Genomic DNA, 27,631 nt, shown 5'->3' with positions numbered 1-27,631 from the left:
CTCCTCCCAGTTTTGTGTCATCAGCGAACTTGCTGACAGTGCACTCTAATCCCTCATCCAAGTCATTAATGAATATATTGAATAGTACTGGTCCCAGTACCGACCCTTGAGGGACTCCACTAGATACAGGCCTCCAACTGGACTCGGTCCCATTGACCACCACTCTCTGGCTTCGTTCCTTCAGCCAGTTCACAATCCACCTCACTACCCGATCATCCAGACCACACTTCCTCAGTTTAGCTGCAAGGATGCTGTGGGAGACCATGTCAAACGCTTTACTGAAATCGAGATAGACCACATCCACAGCTTTACCATCATCTATCCACCGGGTTACGTCCTCATAAAAGGCTATCAAGTTGGTTGAGCATGACTTCCCCTTGGTGAAGCCATGCTGAGTGCCCCTAATGATCCCCCTATCCTTGATGTGTCTAGAGACAGCACCAAGGACAAGTTGTTCCATCACCTTTCCGGGGATGGAGGTGAGGCTGACCGGTCTATAGTTCCCCGGGTCCTCCTTCTTGCCCTTTTTGAAGACTGGAGTGACATTCGCTTTCCTCCAGTCCTCAGGCACCTCTCCCGTTGCCCACGACTTAGCAAAGATGATGGAGAGTGGCCTAGCAATGACTTCCACCAGCTCCCTCAGCACCCGCGGGTGCATCCCATCAGGGCCCATGGATTTATGGATGTCCAGGTTGCTTAATTGGTCCCTGACCCAGCCCTCATCTACCAAGACAGATTCCTCCTCTATCCTGACTTCTTCTGGGGCCGTAGGGGTCCGGGGCTCCTCAGGACAGCCTCCAGCAGTATAGACAGAGGCAAAGAAGGCATTCAGTAACTCCGCCTTCTTTTTATCCTCTGTCTCCAGGGCCCCCACCTCATTCATCAGTGGGCCTACATTGCCTCTAGTGTTGGCTTTACCTGCAATGTATTTGAAGAAGCCCTTTCTGTTGTCCTTGACCTCTCTTGCAAGGTTTAATTCCAAGGAGGCCTTAGCTTTCCTAGTTGCCTCCCTACATCCTCTGACAACAGACTTATATTCCTCCCAAGTGGCCAGCCCCTCCTTCCATGATCTGTACACCCTCTTCTTCCATTTGAGTTTGCCCAGCAGTTCCCTGTTTAACCATGCAGGTCTCCTGGTACCCTTCCTTGACTTCCTACCTGTTGGGATGCTCTGATCTTGAGCTCTGAAGAAGCAGTCCTTGAATGCTAACCAACTCTCTTGGGCCCCCTTACCTTCTAGTACCCTGTCCCATGGGATTTCCCCTAGCAATTGCTTGAAAAGGCCAAAGTTGGCCCTCCTGAAGTCCAGGGTTGCGATTCTGCTAGCTATTCTGTTCCTGCCACATGTGATCCTGAACTCTACCATCTCATGGTCACTACAACCAAGGCTGCCCTCAACCTTCACCTCTTCAACCAGACCCTCCTTGTTGGTAAGGATAAGATCCAGCAGCACTCCTCTCCTAGTTGGCTCATCCACCATTTGCATCAGAAAGTTATCATCAATGCACTGGAGGAACCTCCTGGACTGAGGATGGCTGGCTGAGTAGGCCTCCCAGCAAATATCAGGGTAGTTGAAATCCCCCACAACAACCAGACCCTGTAATTGCGAGACTGCTCTCAGCTGCCTGTAGAAGGCCTCATCACCCTCCTCATCCTGATCCGGTGGCCTGTAATAGACACCCACAACAGTATCACCCCTGCCAGCCTGCCCCTTAATTCGCACCCACAAACTCTCAACTCGCTCCTGATCCGCCCCTGGACAGAACTCAATACATTCTAGCTGCTCACTCACATACAGAGCAACTCCACCACCTCTCCTTAGCGGCCTGTCTTTCCTGAACAGGACATAGCCATCCATGACCACATTCCAGTCATGCGAGGCGTCCCACCAAGTCTCTGTAATTGCCACTAGATCATAGCCCCCCTACCGAACACGGATTTCCAACTCCTCCTGTTTATTCCCCATGCTGCGCGCATTGGTGTACAGGCATTTCATGGTAAAAACTGCCAAAGAAGTTGCCAAAGAAGTTCCTTCCAAGAACTGATCCTTTATGCTTTTTACTGCAGACTGGCTTGAGTCACAGAACCACAGAATCAACCAGGTTGGAAGAGACCTCTGGGATCACGGAGTCCAACCATTGCCCTCACACCACCATGTCAACTAGACCATGGCATTAAGTGCCATGTCCAGTCTTTTCTTAAACACATCCAGAGATGGTGACTCCACCACCTCCCTGGGCAGCCCGTTCCAATGTCTAATGACCCTTTCTGAGAAGAAATTCTTCCTGATGTCCAACCTGGACCTCCCCTGGCAAAGCTTGAGGCTATGTCCTCTTGTCCTATCGCTAGTTGCCTGGGACAAAAGGCCGACTCCCACTCCACTACAACCTCCCTTCAGGTAGTTGTAGACTGCAATAAGGTCACCTCTGAGCCTCCTCTCCTCCAGGCTAAACAACCCCAGCTCCCTCAGCCGTTCCTCGTACGTCATAACCTCCAGACCCTTCACCAGCTTGGTCACCCTCCTCTGGACTCGCTCCAACACCTCAACATCTTTCTTGAAGTGCGGGGCCCAGAACTGGACACAGTATTCAAGGTGCGGCCTCACCAGTGCCAAGTACAGAGGGACGATCACTTCCCTAGACCGGCTGGCTACACTATTCTTAATAGAGGCCAGGATGCCATTGGCCTTCTTGGCCACCTGGGCACACTGCTGGCTCATGTTTAGCCGGCTGTCGATCAACACCCCCAGGTCTCTTTCCCCCTGGCTGCTTTCTAACGACTCTTCCCCCAGCCTGTAGAGCTACATGGGGTTGTTGTGGCCAAAGTGTAAGACCCAGCACTTGTTCTTGTTGAACCTCATGCCGTTGGTCTCGGCCCATCTAACCTGTCCAGACCCCTCTGTAGGGCCTTCCTACCCTCCAGCAGATCGACACTCCCACCCAGCTTGGTGTCATCTGCAAATTTGCTGAGGGTGCACTCAATCCCTGCGTCTAGATCATCTCTAAAGATATTGAACAGCGCCGGCCCCAGAACTGAGCCCTGGGGAACACCGCTAGTGACTGACCACCAGTTGGACTTTGCCCCATTCACCACCACTCTCTGGGCTCGGCCATCCAGCCAGTTTTTAACCCATCGAAGAGTCCACCCATCCAAGCCCCGGGCAGCCAGTTTGTCTAGGAGGATGCTGTGGGAGACAGTGTCGAATGCCTTACTGAAATCTAGATAGACTACATCCACAGCCCTGCCCTCATCTACTAAGCAGGTCACTTGGTCATAGAAGGAGATCAGGTTGGTCAAGCAGGACCTGCATTTCATGAATCCATGTTGGCTGGCCCCGAAGCCCCAATTGTTCTGCATGTGCTGTGTAATGGCACTCAGGATGATCTCTTGCATCACTTTGCCTGGCACCGAGGTCAGGCTGACAGGCCTATAGTTCCCTGGATCATCCTTCCGACCCTTCTTGTAGATGGATGTTACATTTTGTAACATGTAGATGGATGCTAATTTCCAGTCAGCTGGAACTTCTCCAGTTAACCAGGACTGCTGGTAGATAATAGAGAGTGATTTGCCAAGTTCATCTGCCAGTTCCTTCATTACTCTGGGGTGAATCCCATCCAGGCCCATAGCCTTGTGTGTGTCCAACTGGCACAGCAGGTCACTAACCGTCTCCTCCTGGATTATGGGAGGTTCACACAGCCCCCTGTCCCTAACTTCAGGCTCTGGGGGCCGAGTCTCGTGAGGACAACCGGTCTTGACATTAAAGACCGAGGCAAAGAAGGCATTGAGCACCTCTGCCTTTTTCTCATCCCCTGACACTACACTACCCTCCTCATTCAGCAAATGGTGGAGGCTCTCCTTGACCCTCCTTTTGCTGTTGATGTATTTGTAGAAACCTTTGGTTGTGAAGCTCCTGTAAGGCAAAGAAGCACTTGATGTGCGTCATGGCATGAGTGAATGAAACTCAAGCCTTACTGTGGTGACTGCAAAGTAGAAACCAGGGACAAATTCTGATGCCCTTCATTGCAACGATGCTTAACTTCGGGAGGAGACCCTGTAGGTCTCAGCAGGTTTGGTAGCAGATTTCATATGTCAGTAAGTAGTAATAAAAGTAATATATTTTTTTTATCTGTGGCTCTCAAAAGACTTTACAGGGAAGTCACTATAATGCTTCTCATTTCGCAGAAGAGCAGAGGTGCCTCCCTGCAAAGGTCACTGCCTCGCAGAAGAAATCACAGTTGAGGCCCCTTTGCCACTCCCTATCTGGTCTTCTGGCCAGTGGAAGACACTGCCCAAAGGAATTTATTACTGGCTTATTCAACTGTAGTCATTTGTAGCTGCGTCTCCTTCCAGGTTTTTTAGTCCTGGACTTAAATTCCGATCTGGGGAAGTCAATGGGAGACAATTTGCTTGGAAATAATGCGGTCACTAGATACCGCGGGTGCTGATGTTGTGGGTGCTCTGATAAGCTGAGCAGGGATTGATAGTGTCATGCTGACCTTTAAGAAGGTCTTTGAGAACAGGTCCATGTTTTTCACCTTGTCTGATGATGGGGAGTGAACGCTTCTTCTGAAGTGGTGCTTTTTCTCTGGCATGCATTCCGCAGTTTTAGCTGAGCCATCCGTGTTTCCCTTCTTGGCTTTAATTATGGCACTGCCTCTAGTTTTCATCTCTCTTTACACCTGCTTACACCACACAGAGACTTAAAGGCCTGTATATGCATAGTAACTTCTGCAAGATGAAATGCTGCTGTATAAATAAAACATTCATCACACCTGTAAGGGAGGTTTGAATAAAATCCCACATAGTTTTACTGCATGAGCAATGGAAGATTGGAAATGACAAATGGGTTGACAAACGGTGTGCGGTGCATAAATAGCATTATTTATTTACTCAGTCATCTTGGAGTAAGTGAGATGAGGCTCACTGGCTTTTTGAGAGAGTTGTCAGAGTATTTGTAAAGGCAGAGGCCACAGGATCAAGCCTGAGCCCCTGGCACTAGCAGGTAGGTAGCCATTAGCTGGAAAACTGAAGTGTCTCTTTCCCAGGCTGTGTGGTTGCAGGGAGCGACAGATAGGATGAGGCTGACTGGGACAGAGAAAAATTTCCTAGTTGGTCAATATTTTAGGGTTTGCCTGTCAATCTGTTCACACTAAACTGTTTCTCAGCACTGTCCATATGCCTGTACTGGCTAATTCAGTATACTGAGGGGCACTGGCTATTTATACACAACGCTTCAAAAAGCACAGAGTGATATGAATGCTGTTAAAGTCACCGATGACATAAGGAAAAGCCTCATCTTCTCAACTTTTGAAAAATAATTGACTTTCCATAGATGTACTGAGAAAAAGAAGGAATAATTTGGATGCCACCTGTGACTTAACAAGCTAGTCTTGTTTACACTAACAAAGAAAATAAAATGCTGTCAGTCACCTATTATTTTTACTGCCTTCAAGGTTAACAGTAGTGAGTATATGGAGAGTTTCTTTAACCCCGAAGCTGAGTTGAGATGTCCTCACACCTGACTGCTTACTTTCCAGCACCTGAGATACCATCCACCACTGCTCCTCATTACAGCCATTCTGCAAAATGGACTATCAAAGTATTGGAGGACTTTAAGTCGCTACAATTTTAATGGCATTATATGGAACTGAATGTATAATTTTTTCCATTGCTGTTCTTGCGTATGCATTAATTGGTCAAATATTCACCAAGCCAGATAGATAGCAGCAGAACCTGCCTGATACTTTATTCTAGCAGTCCAGCATACACTAGAAAGCTAGGATGCCATTTTCAGCCCCTACCAAAACGCTTCCTCAATGATGCAGAAAAAGTGGAGCCCATTGCAAAGAGAGAGGTTGGACTTCACCACCATAAGGGCGTTCTGCTAGAGGCACTAAGGGTTTACGGCCATCCATGGAATTAAATCCAGCTCTTTCAGATCCTGAACAAAATCTGTGGTGCTGAACTACTGTAGAGAGCAGGAACAAAGTAGGTGCAAGGGACAAGGCATCATCAGACCAGTATACTCAGCGCTAATGGTCTTGATGGGGTGCAGGACTTCAGAGCTTCTTATGATTTTTAAGCCTGGGAGGTGTCATGGTGTTATTAACAATTTCTGTGAGTTGTTGAGCTGATGCAAGGGCCCCTGTGTTATGAGGCTGGGGGAATCCCTTCTTGGTGGCCCCAGAGGAGTGCAGCTGTCACCTCTGCACCCATGTCTTTGTCTCCTTGAGAGAATAGGGGGCTTTATCTATATCAATGTCAACAGGGCACACGTGGAATTGGACGTGGCTTCATGGTCTCAAGCATCCAGCACAGAGTTCAGTACGACTAAAAGCCAGCTGGCAAGTTACCCCTTTGCTGGGAAACATGGCAGGAGCCAGCGTGTGTTCAGAAGTCATTTTCTGGACATGGTGCCAGTGCTGAAGAGCTTCCTGGCCACAGTTTCAGCTCAGCAAGGGACACTTTTGGGGTTTTCTTCCTCATGAAGAAATTTTCCCATGACGTCACTAAAGTTTCCGGGGTTTGACTGAGCATCCATGGTCAGTTCAATGAAAGTCCAGAGCGTCTGGGCAGCTGGTGAGTGTTTTTTTCCAGCTGTTTGCAGTTTAAGAGCTTGCTTTTGTTACTTGTACAAGACTGGGGACAGATTTTCTCCTCAAAACTGGATCTTTGGGTAAGCCAGAGCAGGGGAGCTCTTTGTGTGAGGGCAGAAGAGGAGGGCAAGGTGAGCATTTTAGGGAGGAGAGTGGTGAGGATGTGGCGCGTGGCTGATAATCCTGTAGAGAAGTTGGGCACAGTTACAACAGATGAGTGTAGCCGAGTGTGGGTCACATGTATGGGGTGGTCCTTGTTATTAACAATGTTTTAAAATCTTAATATTCAAGGGAGCCTTTGGGCAGATGGTTTGGGGAGTCTGGTGACATGAACTGGTGAAACTTTGTGTGTATTTTCTTAATGCAGGAGTATGCTTGATTGTACACTCCTGCTACCCAGCTCAGACCCTGTTAATGGTCAGTGGTGCCTGTAAATGACTGTTCACCCACTGAATTCACTGGGGCGTGGATCAGGCCCATGCAGAAGAGCAACTATATGGCCAGCAGTATGTGGGGTTTTTTTTCCAGGAACAGGTTGCTTTTTGCTTCTTGCAATGAAATGAGTAGTTGACGCCTTCCTCCTGGCAGGGCTGAAATACTCATGACCTAGCTGATGATGTGGTTGAGAGTAGACCATGTTGCAGAGTTCAGTAGGTCTCATAGTGTAACAGGGTAGATACCAGAGGCTACGGTCCTCTCCACCTTGGTGGTCACTAGCAGAGTGAGCTAGCCCGCCTCGAGGAGCATTAATGCATAGAAATACCCTGTATCTTCTTATCTCTCACATGCAACAAGGAGGAATGGGATAGTGGGAGCCACGCTCTCTTGGGAAACCCCGCTTCGAAAGCTTCACATGACTGTAGCAGTGCAGCTCCTCATCATAAAATGGAGGATTTTATTTGCTTTTATTAAGTAACAGAAGCTTAATTAAGTTTCTCCTGAATGTAATAAAGCGATACAGCCAAATGTAGGTCAGTCCCAAGTAATTGTTTCACTGCTTTAGCAGCTATTTAACTGATGCTTAAGTGTTAAATAAGAATGTTGAAATTTTTTAAAATTTTTTTCTTTTTTAAAGGGGCTAAGTGGTCTTTTTCTCAGGGGACTGTGAAGTTAGCTTTGGCCCTTTGAACCTAATTAATCAATGGCAAGGCTCTCCAAGTGCTGGCTGTGGAATGCGCTTTAATTGCTCACTTGTGCAGTCATTTGTTTTGTTTAACCTGCAATGGATTAAACTCCATTATAAAGGTCCTTGCTTCTGTCGTAGAACAACTCCAGTCATGCAACAGCAGGCTATCTACTCGATTCCTGACCCCCCCGGGGACGTGGCAGGGAGAAAGGGAAGGATGACTCTCCCTGGTCCCATCACCACATAGCCTGGACCCGCTGGCGTTTTCATGGGTCCCCCCCCCAGCCCCCCTCGCTGTCAGTAAGCTTCCCAGGGCTGCACTCTTGGCAAGGGGAATATCATTAGCTGTTAATATAAACCAAGATTTCTCCAGATATCTCCCTTGCTTTCTTTCATTAAATGTGAAACTTTAGAGACAGAAACTTTAATGATTTTCTGTGCGTGTGCGTGTATGTAATGCTGTATGCTCCGCTGGGACCCCTCTGGCATCCCACGTCTCTGAACAGCTGTCAGGCAGCTCAGATTCTTTTCCAAACTGCCAGTCTCCAAAAATATTTCCTCCTCTTCTCAAGTATGGAATTTTGCCCCTGAGTCAGAGGGTCTGTGCAAAGTGGTGGCAGGATTCGGTGACAAAGTTAAGGCTGCCAAAACATTAGGGCCAGAAATAAGATCTTTTATAACAGTTGGGGCCGGGGGGGGGGGGGGGGGGGGGGGGGAGGGGAGGACCAGGACTGTGAATTTCCAATTTACAGTGGGACTCTGCTTTCGCTTCCAGCCCCAGTGAATTGTTTTGAGGCAGTATGTTTCTTGTAATGCTTGCCATTAACAGTCAGAAGAAAGCTAGATTATTTTAAGATGTTTCAAAAAGAGATGTTAAAATTTATCTTCCTTTTTATTAGATCCACTGCACTAAGGCACCCAGTGGCTTTAGAAATGTAAGTAATGAAAGGCAGAGAACAAATGTGAACTATAGAAGTGATTTATGGAGACATCTGATGTATTTATGCTGCATCTTTACCCTTTCATCCATCTCCCTGGACTTCAGCTAGTATGTCTGAGCAGCAACAGTCACATATTTTAAAGTTGACTTGCCAGAGACATGCTCCGTGCTTTGGAATGTGGATTTCCCAGTTTCTGCCCCACCTAAGGCTCCCGTGCAATCCCGGGCAGGTGGGTGTTTTTCCACAGAGCTATCTGGGTTGGATTACCAAAGCAGTTAGGCACTCCGTGACACAGCCTGCTGCCTGAAAAATGCTTAATATCTGTCAGTTTCACGGCTGTCCGTGAGAACTGAGGAGTCTCAGGCCATGCTCAAACAGCTGAGCCTTTTTGTAGCTCCTCCAAGAAGAACCAAGTTCTTTAGAAAAATTCAGCTCTGGAGGGAGGCAGCCTTTCTGGAAAACTTGGCCTTTGAGTTTCGCTTCCTCAAAGGAAGCTTTCTTACATACAGCACATTTAATTCTGTGAGCACAGCATTAGGCAGGCTCTATAGTGTGAAATAGCCAATCCTCTGCTAACAAAGTATTTTCAGCATCTTCAGAAAGAAGACTTGAGGTTTTTGCAGAAGCTCTGTTGCTCTGTTCATACCAGTTGTTGTCCAACAGATGTTCAGAGGCCATTTTCCTATCAGACTTTTTCTCAGAATAGTATCTTTAGCCAAATCTATATGTATTTTAACCATATATTTTAAAGGCAGTAAGGTATGTAATGAGCAAGTAGTGTCCCTTTCAGGATGGTGACCAGATAGGGCAGGGCAGGAGAAGATCTGGTGGGCATATACAGCTGAAAACTGAGAGAGAGAGATGTGCTGAAAACTGCCCCGAGGAGGACAAGTGAGGAAGGAATAGGGTGGTGGGAGTACAGGGGCATGTGATCCCTGGCTTCCCCCAGGTTAGTGCTGAGCACAACATGAGAAAGCCTCGTTAGAGCTGCTGGACAGATGTTCTCAAAAATGCTTCCTTCCATCCTCTCCCATGTTGCTGCATGCAGCCACAGAAAGTTCAGTGCTATGTTTAGACATTGCGAGGAACATCACAATGGCGGTTTCAAATAATATATCTAAGATTAGGCTTTTCTTTTTCTTTCTTTTTTTTCCTTACCATTTGCTTCCATATATGCTTTGGCTGGGCAACGCTGGAGTGGGAAGTGTATGAAGGTTTTGTGACACTGTGCTTTCTCTTGAGCTTAGAATCAAAGTGCAGGCTGCCTTTATTCGAGCTTTGGGCTAAATATCCAAGAGGCAGAGTTGGCTACATTGGAATAAAATTTTTAAAAAGTCCCTTTTGAATATCAAAAACATATTTAGTTCATTTCAGGATTATTTTTTGAGAAAGTTTGGTTTATTTCTGATTATTATTTGTACTGCTTTAATGCCTGAGACACAGACAGGGGCCAAGACTCCTTTTCACAAGGTGCTGTACGAAATCAGACACCATTAACAGACGCTGTATTAATAGCATACGATCCTGGCAGGCTGTTTGTTTTACTCACTAATATTATCTTTTTTGTCTGAACTGATTTAACCATGATTTTAAAGGCATAACCTGTCATATGTTGATCCTACGTCTCGGTTGGGAAGCTTCCCCCACTTAAGGCTGAGGGGCGATTGCTTCCTTACCTAAGATCTATGGACCTTTACTTAAAAATCACCTCGGTATCATGCCATTGGCAAGAGTGATGAAGAGAGAGGTTGCTCTGGGTTTTAGAAACAGTGCTGCATGGATGCTTTCAGTTCACTCCTGAGTTCATCAGGGAGTTGTCCAGCTTTGACCTCCCACGCTGTTTGGACATATTCATTTTTGTTTCATTCGGTCATTCAATTATTATGTCAAATTTGAGATGGAGGGCAGTACAAATTATTTTGGCCCAAAAACTTTCTTTAACCCTATTCACAGAGGTGAAAGGCTAATATATTAAACCTGCCAGCCCACGAATACAGATTACTTTAGACTGTTTAGAGACAATATTCTCTAATCTCAGTTTTTCCTTTTGCAGGAATCAGTCAGTGGCTGGGACAGGGACATTTAGTGGTTACAGTAAATGGCAGCATTGTGGTTATTACGGGCTGTGTAATTCCTTGTACTTCGAGCAAACGTGACAGTTAGTGAAGGAGGATGCAGTGGAAGTAATACCAGATTTTCCGTTTAACAACAGGAAAAAGTATCTTTTTTTTATTATTTTTTGTTAATATATTTAAAAGGTTTCTAAATGTTCGCGTTCAGATTTGCTTTTTGCTCAGCCAGTGCTGAGCAGCAGGTTTGTACCTCGCAGTGCTACAGGGCTGCAGCGCCTTGGTGTCCGGCACAGCATTGGCTCCCTGTGCTGTGGACTCGCTGGATAGGTAGGTAATGGTAGACCGAGGGTCTGAACACGCTTCAGAGCTGTTGTAGAGAAAATAATCTTGTGCCACTTGCTCTGGCTATCCCAGCTCTGGGTAGCTGCACTAAGAAGAAAGAATGGGCTTTAACTCACATTGACTTGTGTTAAAATGGAGATGAAGACAAAGTAATGTGGAACACCAGCTGAAATTCAGCCCAGACCTCCTCTAGCCTTTACTTTGACCTCCTAACCCAAATTAAAAGCCAGATTGTTTTCTGTTCACAGTTATTTTAACTAGTGTTAACTCTGGCTAAAGCCTATTATTGGTTGGTTTGTTTTAGGTGTTTACTCTCCTCCAGATATCCTGTCAATGTTTTGTAAAGTGGATTTTTATTAGGGTGCTACAGAAGTTTATGGAGTTGGAAGAAGTAGAGTACCTGTAAAAAAGCAAATGTAATTCTTTAAAAGATGAGCTTTGCAGCGGTTTCATTTTCAGCCCTATGGACCTGTATCCAATAAAAGACGTTATCCTACACTGCAAACCTGGCCTTGCTTGTGTTCTCAGGTCCTTGCAGCTGGAGCAACACCATGACTGCTTTAGATGTGCTTGGTGCAGATCTGTTTTCCATGCTGACTTAAACCTTTTGTCCAAATATACCCAATGGCTTGTACAGGTCGTCATTTTGTCATTCTTGCGCTAATGATATGTTTTTCTTCCAACAGGCTTGCGTTCAGGTTACCTGTTGCCTCAGGGATGCTGTAGCCAGGCACGTTAGCAGAAGGCACTTAGCAGGTTTTCCTGGTGGGGTACACATTCGTTGCCTCTGGGGATTTCACCTCCCCTCCTCACTGTGTTAATTGCAAAAAGATGGGATAGAAGGAAGTCCAAGGAAACTATATAGTGTAAGAGACATTACATGGTGAAGCACAGAGGAAAAAGCTTTCATTGCTTGGGGGGACCCTCCTTTGGAGGGTGATGACAAGCCAGGGTGTCCCCGCTGGCAGGTCCTGCCCCAGACCCTCAGCTTCTCGAGCTGGGGAGTCTCTGGCAGTGGAGCAGATGCACCATGTGCAGGGGTGCCCCAAATTGCCGTTAAATCTGTTAAATCTTGTGAATTTGCTGGTAAATGCTTCTTGTTAAATTTTAAGGGCCTTATCAATGAGTTGAAACAGCATAATTACTTTTTCTTTTTTCTTTTTTCTTTTTTTTCCCTATGTAAAACTGGTATTTAAATTATTTCCAGGACCTGTTTTACATCTTGCTCTCAGTCTCTCCGTAATATATCAAGGTAGTCCCCTCGGTGACCTTCACAGCTCGGATTTGGTTTGACTCTGCAGGATTTTTCTGCTATTTGGCTGGCTGGGATTTTGGTGGTTTGTTTTTCTTCAGTTTTGTTTTGCTCAATATAAAATAATAATCAGAGGAAAGAAATGGGTTGAGGCTATAGAAAGAGGACTCTTTTTTCCCATCAAACATCGTAAGATTTTACAATACCATAGCAGTTTAAATGTATCTCACTGGCGTATCTCCACAAAGGCACTTGGTGAGGCTGCAGTTAGAATGCTTTGCCTCTCCTTGTATTAGTTTGGTCACATAAGAAGCAGCCTATCTGACAGCTTTAGCACCTGGATAGATAATTAAAACCCGTCAATAAAACAACAAAATGCAGTGTGTAGTGGGACTCGTCTGTGCTAGCATTAAACACCGCAGGTAATTATATCGCAGCAGAGGTTGGAAAGCCAGCTTCTCTGTGCTCTGAAAGATCAATAAAAAGGCCCATTCATAATGAAAAAAATGTTAGAGAAACTGGATTTTCATCTCCCTGTCATTAGATCCTTTGCTTTTAAGGCTTTGCAGAGGCAGAAAAAGATTCTGTTGAGGAATTCTTTGTTTCTGGAAGCTAAACAGGCGGAGGATTTAACTTTGCTTTTGTGCAGCGCATTATTGAAAGCAAATGTGGTGAACCAAAGGCTTTTCTCAGGGCTTGCGGTTCTGTTCTCCCCTCTCCACACTCCGCTGCCTTCCTCCTCTGCTTGCCTTTTTTTTTTTTCTCTTTTTCCACTTATTTGCAAGCCATCACGTTAACTTCACTTATGAGTGAAATTTCTCTTTGCTTCCTGTTTACTTTCTCCAGGGTGTTATTTTTATTTTCTTTTCTTTTTCTCTTGGCCCTTCCTAAAGGGTTGATTTGGAAATACCACATATTGACAGAGGAGAACACACTCTTGGCTGACTTATTTGCTGTGACAGCCTCTTTCTTAAAGCAGTCATCCAGAGAGGAGATTTTTTCTGTTCCACAAAAGGAAAAGGATGTCTTGCAGCGTTGCCATGAAGGATAATGAATTAAGTCTGTCTCTTACTGTAAAACCATTAGAAAAGTATAATAGACCTTGAGAAAGAGGTTTAGATATTGATGTCTTGGCCATATTAGCATACCTAGGCACATGATGGCTGCCTTATCTTTGCACAAAGAAATAACATCTATGTAAAGTAGATGCTTCAGTTGAGGAGAGAGGGAAAGAGTATCTTTGTTTTTTGGTGACCAGTGCTCGTGAACACAGGTGAGCTGGTTTGGTCAGCACACGTGAGCATCAAGAATCCCTTGTTATAAGTTGCTGTAGGTGGAGGGTAGCACCAGCTACGAGCAGGGTTTGTTAGCATCAGCGAGGGATGGATATGGCAGCTCAGTGCTTTCCATATAAATCCAAGTTCATGGTCACGTAGCCTGAAATTTTGCAGTCTTCAGGGCATTTAAGAGCCTAGCTCTGGACTCTGATGGTCTGATTGTGGATTCAGAGGGAGCAGGTGGCTTCTCCATTTGTAGTGGTTTCCAGTACACCCTGTTCACAGGAGCTCCTGGCCGCAGTGTCACAGAAAGTGTTGCTCCATCTCAGAAGGGCTTGTCTCTAGAGGATAAGGACAAGGAGAAAGAGGGTTGTGCTGGGGATGAAATGGATGTTTGAGCCTCTAGGCTTGTTGTGGACCTATGCATGGAATTCTGGTTGCTCTTCTTCTGGTGTCCCTGTCACGACAGGTGCCTCCCCCCGTGGTTTTGGCACCCGTTTTTCTTATCTGGGGCAAATGGTCCCCACCTGGATGGGGAGCTTGAGGACTTACTGGTATTGCGCCTGCAATGATTAATGCTGAAAGGCTTTTGTTTGGGATTGATCTTTTATTTTGTGCTGCCTTTGCATTTTTGTTCTGGCAAACATATCGCCCCAGACATGTCTAGCCTGATGCTGTTGACATGTCTGTGCTATTAAAATTTCTGGAAAGGCCTAAAATAAACATCACCTGCCAAACTATTATTTTTTCCTTTCTTTCTCTTTTGGTAAATATGTCAACAATCTCAGCACTGGAAAAAATCAAAGATGTCAGAGCAGGAATAAGCAGCTGTTTATGTCTTAAAGTGTTTCTGCCTCACTATCACAAGATGACCTTGTCATTTAAAAATCATAAAAAAGTTGCCAGGGAGAAGGAATGGAAGTTTGCTGAAGGGAAATGAAGTTTTGGTGGTGTTTTGTTTTTTTTTTTTTTAAGTCTGAACCGAGAGTTGCAAGCATAGTTGGGCCCTGCAGCTGGTTCTGAACTCAAATGCTTCCTTCAGTCCCACTGCTATAAATGCAAAACAAATACCACATGAATTATTATTACTGTTTCACACTAAAACTCTTGAAAGTCATTTTCCACTGGAACTGGGAGAAATTCTGCAAAAATAATCCATGTTTTCTGTTACAGTGTATGTGTTACATTGGATTGACACCTCTCTTTTAGGAGAAATATTTTTCCACATCTGAAAGACAAAACAGGTACCTTAATCAGTAGCTGGAAAGAAGGCATAAAGAACCTCTTTTTTTCTTTTTTTTTTTCCTTGTGACTGGGACAATTACACTTTTCCCAGTGTAAAAGTAAAATGGAAAAAAAAAGGTAATTTTTCCTCTCCAAAACATGTATGTGAATAAGGTGAACTTCTGTTTATGAGATGCTGGGTACTTAAAGGATGCTGAGTACCTTGGACTGATTTTTAGGATGCTTTGGGGTATTCTCTTTTCCTGAACATATAGGAATGTCTGTTGCCATCAGTCTCTCAAGTTGGGGTGAAAATGCAGATCTTGGGTTATGCTTTGGTTTCTGATCTCCCGGTTGGTCTTGGTAGGCATCTGCACATTGGCAAAGTGGATATGAGATACTGGCCTTTTCATTGAGCACACTGCACCCATGCAAGTGTGTACAGAGGAACGCGGGCACTGGTCACATTTTCCATATCTTGCAAAATGAAAAATGCAGCCAGCTTTTTGCCTTGTTAGCCTGAATGCTGTGGCAGCATGGTGAGTTATTTCTGGTGAGCTGTGTGGACACTCTTGGTCCAGGCAAACTGTCCACAAATCCCAGCAGCAATTACAGAGGTGGCCCGAGACATGCAGGGTCTCTGAGAAGCAGTCTCTATCTTAACGTGCCCACCTTGCACTTCAGGAAGCAACAGGGAGAGAGGAATGATTTTAGGTAGAAATAAGGGCTTCAAAATAAAATAAACAAACCCCAAACAGCAGGATGGCTATAAATTCCTTGTCAGATTTCAGGATAAATGGCAATAAGGGGAACTAAAACCACTTGAGGGGCTCCTTTAATTCTTTCGTGTCTCTGGAACGTAAGCCTTAAAATGTTGTACGCACTAATAAAATGGAAGCTGCTTTTTTAATAGGCATAAAATTGTCAGTTTGGTCCCCCAAATTCACAGATTCCTGCCACAGTTCTCTTGTTTACTAGGTGTCAGAGCATGTGAAGAATGAGAAAATACCCCGAGAGGCCAGGGTTCGCTTAGGAGAGTTGCAGCATAAGGGCAATGCAGGAGAAAGAGAAGTAGTTTCATTTGAAGCAACTGATGAATCAGTGCTAGAAATAAGAGGCGCTTGTCAAAAGGTGGTGATGAGAGGTATTGATGGGTGTAAAAAAGGTGACTGTAGTTTTCTGGAGTACAGTTATGCTAGAGCCAGCAATGCAAATGGTTCCTGCCCTGTTGGAGGGGAATCTAGCAAGATGTAGACTTGCCATTTCTAGCGTAAAGCTAAGGGATCTGCGTAGTGTTTCTGCAATTGCCCTATAGAAGAGACAGATTTATACTCGAGTTGATGCAGTGCTGATTCTCACTGTGAATTGTAACTCCAGTAGTTAGTAAAGAGGGAGAAAGAGAAGAGAAGAGAAGAGAAGAGAAGAGAAGAGAAGAGAAGAGAAGAGAAGAGGAAAGCCAAAATAAAACCAAGAGATCCTTTTTGCATTGACTGGAAAGGTCAATACCCAGCACTGAGCCTCATGACTCGTAGGAGTTTGGAGCGAGTATTGCTAAGACCAAAGCACCAAGAAGTCCCAAGATTCAATGTGTAATCCCGTGATTTACAAAGAAGAGCTTGTGGGCTGGTTTGCTGGGAATGGAGTAAGGCATGATTACATGGGTTTTTTTCCCTCCCTTTTCAAGGCTGCAGATGCATCTTCTTTTACAGGTCTCCCTTTCTATATCTTTTCATGTGTGTCACTTACTGTCACCAGGGCCTTTAATCTGGAAAGAAATATGACAAAATTGAAGGGACCAAGAAGCTGTTGTCAAAGTGGGGAAAAAAGCATGAGCAAAAGCACAGCAACCAGAGCTTTAATGATGAGTGTTTTTTACCTCTTTCTCCCTTTAAAATTTTTATAGCCTGATGTCTGACAGTAATAGCTGGTTGAGCAGGTACTAGTTTTTGTCTAAGGTTTTTAGTCCACATTGCCCTCATCCCTTAAATGTGCTGGAATTGGGAACCTGTGTGTTTCAGTCTGGGGTGATAAAAGGAAACTCAAAATGCCAAGTGCCAGACACAGTTTTGCTGGCCATATGAAATGAGTATGAAAAAGAGAGGAGGCTGAGTTTTTCTGGTTTTGGTGGTGGTTTTTTTTATGAGCCCTTTTTTGCAAATTGTGTGAGGTACGGACACCACATAGTATTGGAGCTTTTATTTGGGTGTTTTCCATTTGTTTTTCTGTTGTTTCCTCCCTCAAGGTGGCATTGACAATTTGATCTCGCTTTCTTTTGAAGTTTCTGTGCTTGGTAGGCTCAGTGCTTTGCCATCCCCCAATCCAGGGATATGCAAGGGGGCTTCGGGACTTGCTAGAGTTGGGGGGGAAAGCTCATACCAGAACCCTGTGTTCCCCACTCAACCCCTTGTATCATGGTGCTTTTACTCTCTTTGGTGATATCCCAGAAGGCAGCACACATTTGGGGAGGTTACAGATGGAGTTCACAGACTTCGGCTTCCAAACCAAGTTTTGAAATAGTGGTTATGAACGTGGAGCTTTCTAGGTTGCACGTTTTCACTTCTGTTTTTTGTGTCAAAGTTCTTGCATAAAAAAGAAATGGCCGCAAGGAAATGCTTGGCCATTCACAGCAAACGCTTCCTTACAGAAAGAAAGCACCTGCAGATGAACACTAAATGTGTCTGTTCCTCCCCCCACTTCCAATTCCTCATAGTTTTGGATCCTGACTCATGATTTTGAAACATCTCTTTGATCCATTGCTCTTACTGTATGTAACATGGCCAGGGCTGTCTCTACAGCCAGAGAGACTATTGATTAGGCCAGTGCAATTCCTTTTTGAAAAGCACATTGAGCCCAGTAAAGGACTTTTGTTGAAAGAGAAGTTTTGGATGATGTTCAAAGCCTCTCCTGGAAGACTGCCCACTCGCTCAGTCTAAGCTACCTGTGATATCCCAGCCAAGCCACCTGTCTGTAAGTAGCAAGGGTGAGGACAACAAAGTTATCCTTTTTGTTAATAAAATTGTTTTTCTATGTGTATGATAAAACTAGTCACTTGCTGTGATAGCTGTCGTCTTTCAACTATAAAACATGAGAACATCCAGCCCTCTGGATTATCTGTTATCCAGCAAAACAACCCGGTGAGCAAGCGTACCAGCTCTTATTAATCTTTCCATAACATTAAAGAAATTATGGAGCTTAAGGCAGTCACTAATGAATCAATTTTAATTTATGGGCTCAAATAAAATCCTCATTAAGGCTGACAAACTATAGCCTCAGGTAAACATGAAGTATTTCCACTGAAGACCTAAAGGAGTCCTGCGCTGGATGTTGTGGCTTCTGCCAGAAGAGCAGGAGGGTCAGAGGTCCCGTGTCACATCAGAGGAGGCAGCATCTTAGAGAAAGTAAATGCAGTGGTCTAGCCCTTAGGAAGTCTCTTTCTGGCATTCAAAAGCATAAAAATCAAAGACTAATTATCTCTCTCTCTCTTCCCGCCCCCCCCCCCCCCCCCCCCCCCCCTTAAAACAAACAAGCAGAGGATTTTTCTCCATAGAATGCTGTTTGCTGTGTGTTTTTGCATCCCCAAAATACACAAAAGTTGTACATAGAGGTGCTTGTACCACGAAAGCAGAGGCTCTCATTAACCTGAGAGATGTTTGCTGCAGCAGGCAGGGTCACTTCCTTCTCTATGCAGTTGTATGGCAAGATCTTCAGTGAGAACAACTTTCTCTTTTGGAAAAAATACATTATCTCAGGAGATGCATCCATGCTGGGCAGAATGATTGAATAAAACTTAGCCATTTATAACTAATGCATGTTGACTGTATACAAAAAACTACTATTTTGGGTTTAAGACAGCTTATTTGGTGATTTTTTCTTTTCCACTCAAGTGTTGATGTTTCTAGTGTTTGCTTTACATTAAACAGCATTATTCAAGATGACTGTTGTTGTAGAAACACTTTATAAATATATTAAAATGTATTTGTTATGCCTGCTATAAAATATACAATGATTATTTTTTCCACAAATGTTGGTTTAGTCTTTGCATTTCATTTGATGGAGATGCTGCTAAGGTTACTTGAGGTCACTGTGATGGAGTTTGGGTTTCAAGAATTAGAGGACTACGTACCTGTAATAATTTTTTTTAAATCTTCCTCTTGGTTTGGTTTTAAAGAAACAGCTTCTGGTGCTGTAAGAACTGCTTGGAGGGGAAGGGGTTGTGCCACCATGCCTCTTCTCTTTTGGCAATAAGCTGATGAAGACATCGGTGTTTACCATCAGCCTTTGCACGCACTTTGGCGAGCTTCCCCAGCTGATGCTGAAGTCCTGGCCTCTGCATCTTCACTCCTGTTGATGCTGGAGGGGCTGCTCAACCTCTTGACCTGTCCTTTTGTCTGGACTGTTTTCTAACTCTCTTTTTTCTTGCTTTTCAGATGCAGTAATCGGACCCAATGTGCAGTTGTTGCTGGCCCTGATGTGTTTCCAGACCCTTGCCCTGGGACGTACAAGTACCTGGAAGTGCAGTACGAATGTGTCCCTTACAGTATGTATCTCGATAAATTTGCATTTTTTCTTTAATAGGGATCTGATTGATTGTGGAGACTGGGCTAGCCTTGAGCTTGTCTCTTGTTGCCCCAGGGCCAGTAAACGCTCAGTGACAAACCACATGCATCATATGAGACTGAGCTGATAAGATACGAAAAATTGTCCTCTGTGCAAGGTTTGTGCTTAGGTTAAAAATATCATAATAGTGCCCCATGTTTTCCTTGTTGTACAGTGTAAAAGTGACATATCACCTTTTGGAAAAAACTTGGGAAGCCCCGTTAGTGAAAGCAGACCAGAAGAATGAAGCACTATTGCTAGCTTATAGCTTCTCTTTCCAGAGTTTTATGCTTGTAATTGTATAGCAGTGCGCTTTGACTGATCCATGTCCATGTAACCGGTGACATTTGGTAATTACTTTAAATACAGTATTGTATTGCCGAGGAGGTAGAAAGCTGTTTTGGGAAATTTCATGTTTGATGATAGAAAATACTAATTTATAAGCTTCCAAAGTTATGAAGGCAAATTACAAGCAAGCCATTTAGCCTGGATTTTTGAGGGTGGAAAGACAGTCATCTGGGATTACAGCAATATGCGCTGAACAGGAAGTGTCAGAGCTACAAAAAGTTAAGCGTACCTCAGAATTTGCTTTCTGTAGAAACCGAATTTGTTAGACGCAGTTATGGTCCTACTGTCAAAAATGGCATATCTCAAAAAAGAAATAACAACAGTAATACTAGGAGAGCAGTTTTTATTAGCAGTCATAAAGGGTTGAGCGGTGAATAAAAGCACTATTTCTAGGTTTTCAGTTTGAGTAGGCCAAAGCTCATAGCACACCTCTCAAAGTAATAAAGCAGGTACAGGCTTTCGAGCCACAGAGTTGTACTGAGAGAGCAGCAGGAGACTTCAGTTTGCTGAAACCCAGGATTTGGCTCAAGGACTAAGAGTATCTTCATTGCCTCGAGCACAGGCTGCAGGCGAGCAAACGTTGCTGAGAAATGACAGACATGCCGTCCGGAGGGGAAGCAAGAACTTACAGCCCCTTGGGTGGTCCCCGTCCCTCGTGCAAGAGGTGGCCGCCTGCCTGCCGGCACGATGTGGAAAGGCTGTGCAGGGTTTTGCTTGTGAAACCTCAAGGTGAGGGATGCAGCTAAGACCACCTCTCTGAGCAAAGGGGACCCTGTCTGCTGAGGGACTCTGTCTCTATGCTGGTGGGGGGCTTGACGTGTCCATATTTGATTTTTCTAAACAAAAATGTGAAGCTTCTAAATGCAGTGGTGGAATATTTTTTATGAGGTGAGCTATTAAACCCATGGAAAGAGTGACATCAGTGACTTAGGGTCTGCCTTAGCAAGCTCATACCAAATTAAGTTTGGAGTTATTCCACTCTAAATGAGGTCTTTCATTTTACAAATGACACTGTGCATGGGGAGGGCGAGGGGAGATCGGTTTCTGCTTATCATAGCAGATTGTATTTCTTTGTGATTTGTGATTTGCATGGGGTATGCAGTTCTCTCCTGAGACTGGGCTGCTAAAGCAATAGTCATTACCTAGTACCCCTCCGTAGCCTTTGTTGCATATAAAACAAAAAGGAATAGTGGTGCCTTGTGAGAAAGGTAATATGTGAATATTATGCCCCGAGGTGTTAATTGGCCCTGTGTACAAGATGTAAAATAATGCTTATGAGAGGTTGCTCAGTACCAAATGTACAGTGGGGATTGAGTATGTTTTAATGATCTGAATGTGGGGAGGAAAACGATAATAAGACATGCTGCCTTTGCAATTAAGTTAGTAGCTTTGATGACTGTTTCCTCCGTTTGTTTGTGAATCAAATATATTGCCTCTGCGAGTAGAGTTATAGGGAGGAAACAAGGGGCGAGCACGTTGTAAAATAGGATCTTATCTCCTGGGCTGCTTGTTCTGCGTTGCCCACGTGCTTCAGCCCCTCTAGCTGAATTTGGGCTGTTTCACATCCTTTCATGTCCAGCTTTCTTAGCATCACTACCCACCCCCAGTCACCTTGCATGGTGTTTTGCTGGAGGAGGGGAGTGGGCTCTGTGGGCTCCACAGCACTGCTCACTGCTGGGGAAAACCCTTCCTTGGCTGCTGACATTTCCTCAGTGGCTTCGTGCACCGAGCCCTTGGTGAATGGTGGTGTCTGCCATATGGCCGTCTCCTAAAGAAACACAGCAGTTGCATAACAAAGGAATTAATATTTCAGCAGGCACTTGTACTTGCGTGCAATTCCAGCTTGCTTCATCTGGTTGGATGGGTTACTCCTTACGGTTTCAAATTATTCCTTATGGACGGAGAGAGACAGTTTACCCAAGTGCTGGCTCAGCAGCAGAGTGGAGCGCATGTGCGTCTCAAGAGAGGAGCGTTTAGGAGTCATCTTTAACAGATGTTGTTAGGATTGACCTTAGGCGCTTATACTCAATGTAGTGCTAGTGTATACGCTCCCTCGGAGGAAAATTATGGAAGATTTAAAACTCCATTGGGTGGCCTGCTCCTCTTGCGATTTTATTTATTTATTTATTTATTAACTCTTCCACCAGTAACTGGTATCATTTTCAAGAGGAAAGCATCCCCCTTTCCTCGCAGGAGGAGGAAAAACAAACCTCTTCTAACTTCAGTAGCTCATATATTTTAAAATGTCCTTTATATTACCCTCCGCACCGCATTCCTGTGTGTTCACTAGAGATATCCCTGACAAGGAGAGTTTCATGAGGCTGCAGTTACTCTCAACATGTGGGGAAGATAACAGACGATTACACAGATAGCCCAGTCCTCTCCTCATTTTCCTGATCCTGTGGTCAGTTTATGTGATGGCAGATGCCGTCTACAAAAATGGACAGTCATTCCAAGGACCTCTGGACGTTTTTTGTTGCCCTCTGACAATGAAAAGCAAGTGAAAAGTAGGTGATTTCAGCAGGTGAAAAGATAACAGGCCTAATTTGACAGGCTTCAGTGGCATCAGTTGTCCTGTTTTTCCAGTATCAGAAAAAGTCACCAAATTAATTTTGTCTTTCTCAAAGCAGACCTTGGCACGTGGTGTTTATTTCTCTGACACCTGCTTTAAATACTGCCCCTTTTTTTCCGAAATACTGAAATTACCACTCCAGTTTTCTTAAATTGAATTTTCTTTTAATTATTACTGACCAAGAGAGCTTTTCCATGGTTTTCTATTAAATATGTACTACTGCAGCATGCAGTTTGCCGTTGCCAGAGCTGTGGACACATGACACGTAACAGAGAGATGTCTGAAATTGCATTTTAGTCCGTATTACACTGTGTGTAAGTATGAGAAACCTCACTTTGCGAGGGTGCCTTTGATCCAGTACTCTGTTTTTGTTTCCTAGTGCCTCCCTTCCCTCTCCCCTTCTCCCTTTATGGGGCAGTTTTACAGGGCAGTAATGGGAACAGCAGTGGCGGAGGCGGTTTTGTGAAGCGAGGTTAACACTCTCATTGCAGAAACACTTCAGTATCTTCCTCTGGTGCTTGTACAGTCTTGTTGTCATGGTGCCAGTACATCTAGGAGTGTAATTTTTCTTATTTCATGTTTGTACTGTGCTAAGGGACTTACCATTTTACTCAAGAGCCAGTGCAGAAAGCAGATGAGTGATTTATCCAATGCTGTACACAAGACTAGTGACAAGCAAGAGAGTCCAATTTTTCAAGACCAGTGGTGATGGGAGAGCTGCTTAGTTGTCAATGTGAGCAGCCAGATTTTCTATTCATAATCTCATAAATCTGAACCAACTTGTTGGGTTTTCCCTGTGCAAATACAGCCTTTGTATGCACGTAACACATCCCAGCTCAAACAATCCATGTTTTAGTAGTCCTGCATGTATTTCTGACATGGATGAAGAGAAAGAATGACCCACTTGAGGCTGATAAGCCTCCTTCCCTTTACTCTCCTGAGCATGCGTGCTCCGTGGAAGCGGTGTTGCCCTGCATGGGTGACACCGCAAGTGAGAACAGGGGGAGATTTTCCAACGTGTGAGCAACTATCTCCCACTCGCTTTGACTGAAATTTAGGGGTTATCTGCATTTAGATTTTATTTTGCTTTTGAAAAAAAAACAAGTTGAAAGCACAGAGGTATTTTGGAGTGCCTTTTTTCTGTTTATTTTCCCCTAGAGACAACCGTTCAGGCTCCTGAGGATCCAACATGGTGTTGGAAAGAGGATTTAGCTAGCTAAGTCAAATTTACCTTCAGTTTTTCCTGAGCTCTCAGTTCCTTAGATTCTAGGTTTTGGAGTTCACAGAATAATTTTTGCACTGTTGTCCTTCAGAAACAGTCTTTTCTAATAGAGAATTGGAAAATGTAAGGTATAGGGCAGGACAGAGTGGAAAAAAGGTGGGGGCACAACGAGGACAAGCCCATTGCTGCATTGATGGAAAGGATGGCAGCAGCAGGAAGGAGCGAGACTGGGCCACGGGCATGGCATATCCCACTGTGATGATAACGTGCCTTGCACCCAGGCGACAAGTCTTCCATCAGCTTTTAATACTGGGGACATCTATTCAGAGGGCTGTTTCCTGCAAGGGAAGAATGTTCGTGGCTTCTGAGGAAGGATGAATTGTCCTTCCTTTCCGTTCTTCTGGATAAACAGGCTAATAAATGTTACGAAGGCACCAAATATCTTTGGTGGTTACAGAGATTTTCCTGCTTCTTTAATGCTAACAAGGGGAAGGAGAACAACACTTGAACGTGGTTCATCTTTTCTTTTCTTAAGACTTTTTTTCTTTTTAAACATGGAACCTGAAATCACATTTCCCAATTGCTGCATTGATGGAAGGAAAGGTCATTTCTTTGCTAGAAATATTCCTTTTATTGCTGACAGAAGAGTAGATGGGCTCACATATCAATAAAAGTGAGGGATAGTAACTGTGATGTGGGAACAGAATTCAATAAAGTTTTATTGTATCACAAGTGGACTGAAGTGCATTTAAAAACATTAAATGAAGGCTCACAATATCTGCTCCACTGGACCTTAGGGCCAGCGAATAGACAGATAATTGAATAATGACATTTTTAAGAGAATACAAGCACTAGAAAGCAAACTGATATTTTCATTGCTCAAAGATTGCTGGTGGAAAGGGAAAGAGGGGGAAGAAGCTGGCAGAAAATTGCAATATGAAAACAATTTAATGAGACCACTTTTCCAAGAATACGGTTCTTAATTATTTCTGGAGTGCTGTAAGACCATTGTGTGGCCTCCAGGCTTTCCCTGTGTGCATTTTCTTGCAGCCTTCCCTATCAGCTGAGAAGCAGTGTTTGGCCACCAAGAGCAGTGCTGTGTTTTGTTAAACAAATAGACTTGCGGTTTCTCCAGTTTTCTTTCACTCTGTGTTTTTGTGTGTTTTTTTTTTTTCTTTTCCCAAGAGAACTTGGCCCCCTGGGGTCCACCTGTGAAAATGGCAAGCATTCCCAAGGGGTTAAACTGGACTGTTGGTGCTTTGATCAGTAATGAGTGAATTCCCCCATGAAGCCAGGCATCCTTTGTTATATTTAGTTAAATAAATGTTTTGTGTGCATGGGCTAGGAACAATAATTTTAAAAAAAAACAACAAACCAACAAAAAAACACTAGACCTAACTGCCCATTATGATTATTTCTGAGCAAAGAATCTTTACTTTGTATCCTGCTGACAAATTGCCTTTCTTCCAAGGCATACAATTTCCTGTGCATTGCAGCCAAAAAAACACTTTTTTGTATTTGATGAAATTCCCAGCTTTGCTTGTTTGTTCTTTATCTGTGGAGGCAGAAACAAAGGACGTGTTACCTCCCCTATCAGTCTCCTTTCACCGTGTGTTTCTGGTGAGAGTGCACCTATACAACAGCCAGTTGGAAAGCACCCTTAATTAAAATAACCTGATATTACAGGGCTTTGCAAACCTGGAGGCTGAGCTATCCGCATAGGTGTGTGCATAGTTTTCAAAAAGGGGAGGAAAACTAAGTGCTGAGAGCTGGAGGAAATAAAGGTGTTTGAAAACTTGAAAGTAGCCTGAGATGAGGGGAAAAGGACATTTTTGTGAGACACAGTAAAATATATGACAATGTGGTTCATTTTTAAATCTGAGATGAGTTTGGTTTAAATTAAAGGAACAAGGTGATTTCATGTGTGTGTGCCTGTAATGCGTACTGGTTTAAAGGTCTGCTGTCAGCAGGAGCACTATGGATTTTCTTGTGAGGAGAAGTTACATAAATGTTAGGCAATTTCCATAGCACGAAGGCCACCACTACCTGCTCCATCTATAATTTTCAGCATGCTTCTGTAATCTCAGTCCTTTCCTCTAGGTTGTGTGAGACTTATTCATGTCTCCCACTTGTACCAGTATGAGCCCTTGGGTGAAAAGTAATCTCTTCTTTTCACTGTTTCTCCTGAGTATTTAGCTGATCACCTCCTGAACTAGCTCACCACTCCCCAGTCCTAGGCTTAAAATATTGAAATTCCTCTATTCACTGATGCATTCAGTCTTTACACCACGCATTGGTTCTGAAAATCATATCTCCACTCACGACAGGCTGTGCTCCCATGTATATTTGAGTCGCATGTGCTATCTTTATCAGAAAAGTCACCACAGCGCTTTAGCTTAATTGTATTATATCTGAGGTGCTGCAGGGGAAAAGAGTTGGAATCTTATAGCCTGGGCACCTATGAACTTGTCAGCTAATCATGGGGTGCACATTTGCTGTCAGAGTCAGTAAGGACATAATTTGATGGACATGTATTAATACCACTTAGAAAAATAACTTGGTAGCTTACCAGCTGAACAGGTTGTTATGGAAGAGTCATTGCAGTGACTAAGTGTAACTTCAGTCATATGAATGTCTGAGAGTCACTTCTCTGCCCATCGTATTTTAAAATTGCACTCCTAGTTAATCATGGAAGTGAGGTAAACCTTAAAATGAAGCCTGACATTTAAGCTGGATATCTACAAACTTCATAGCTGTTGAAGATCTTGCACTCAAGCACAATGAAAATCAAAGTGTTGCAGGAGGTGGCAGGGGAGAGTTTAATTTGCTCGCAAGTAAACAGAAGGATGCCCTACACCCCTGTATATTCCATTTTCTCAGTCCTATTATAAAAATTTCATTACCTCCAGACTTGTCATTTTCACTCCAAAGAAAAATACTTTTTTGCGACATTACAAAATGGCTTTTTTTAACTGAAGGCTGAACTAACCCATTACATGATGAACTATGAGTGGAGCAGCCAGCAACATGCTCTACTGACAGGCGTCTGAATGGCATGGCGTATTGGGCTACACAAGGTACAAATTAAACACCCATGGTCTGAACACCAAAGCTTAGGACGAGAAAGGTATATTTTTATTTACTTATTTTTTGAGGCAAATTCAGAACTTCGTTTTCCGTTGATTTGGAAAACACTGAGCATCTTTTGGAGATGTTGAAAACATTGAACATAGGTGAGAGAAACAGCAGGAATGGCATGTTCTGGTGTGAAAGTTTGGGTATTCTGATGATAGATGTAATTAAGGAGGAGATTAGTTTTTTCCCTTCCAATTAATACTTTAGTAGGTGGAAAGTTAAATGGATACTGGTGACAAATTTGCAAGAGTAAAATTCACAGACTGAAGGGAATGGGGGAGCATGGAAAGCATGACACTAGTTTAATGTTGATTTTTTATTAGATTTCTTTTTTAAGCAAGTACAGCTGGGAGAAGGTTTCTTTCTTTAGAGAATATAAAAAGGTTTCTGTAGTAGAGCAAGAGAGGCAAAATTCACATCTCTATCCCCACCAGCACCTCGTGCTCACAAAGTTTGCAATGTGGAGATCCAGACTTCAATGAAGTCAAAGACTTTATCATAGATATGTTTTGTGTTTCTCACATTTGATGTTTTTTCTTGATGTAGAGCCCCATCAATTCTCCCTAGGGCCTCTAAAATTGGTTTATTATGGAAGCTGAATGTGGAAAACTGTGATGAGTAGTGTAACATCTCACATTATGAAGACTATGAATATAAGGGTGTAACTTACTTCCTTGTGTGGCTTCTCTGCACCATTTATTCCTTTCCAATCTTGTCCCACAGCAGCTGAATTTCTAGTGAGAAAGTGTTTGGTTTGAGTTTAGCCATTTAAACTAAAAGTTGCTTAAAATCTTTCTGTTGCCTGAATGCCTTTGGCCTTTGAGTCTGAATCAAAGGTCATTAAATCACAGGGAAACTTCCTTCAGTGTCAGCAAACTTTGGGTCATGTTCCTGGTGACCTGAGGCTATCTGAAGTCATTAGCTTTTT

The 27,631-nt window shown here is 43.8% G+C and overlaps 1 protein-coding gene across 1 annotated transcript in view; it reads left to right on the top strand.

Moving 5' to 3' along the window:
• The window catches only part of ADGRL3 (adhesion G protein-coupled receptor L3), a 348,528-nt gene that overhangs the window by 107,926 nt on the left and 212,971 nt on the right, over window positions 1–27,631 (top strand). Inside the window, exon 3 of the mRNA XM_068404345.1 lies at window positions 19,258–19,367. Coding sequence (XP_068260446.1) covers window positions 19,258–19,367 — 110 coding nt within the window. The remainder of the gene's footprint in view (window positions 1–19,257; window positions 19,368–27,631) is intronic.

This window comes from Nyctibius grandis, chromosome 6, assembly GCF_013368605.1.
Source record: "Nyctibius grandis isolate bNycGra1 chromosome 6, bNycGra1.pri, whole genome shotgun sequence".
Classification (NCBI taxonomy): Eukaryota; Metazoa; Chordata; class Aves; order Nyctibiiformes; family Nyctibiidae; genus Nyctibius; species Nyctibius grandis.
This window is presented reverse-complemented; position numbering and strand designations above follow the sequence as displayed.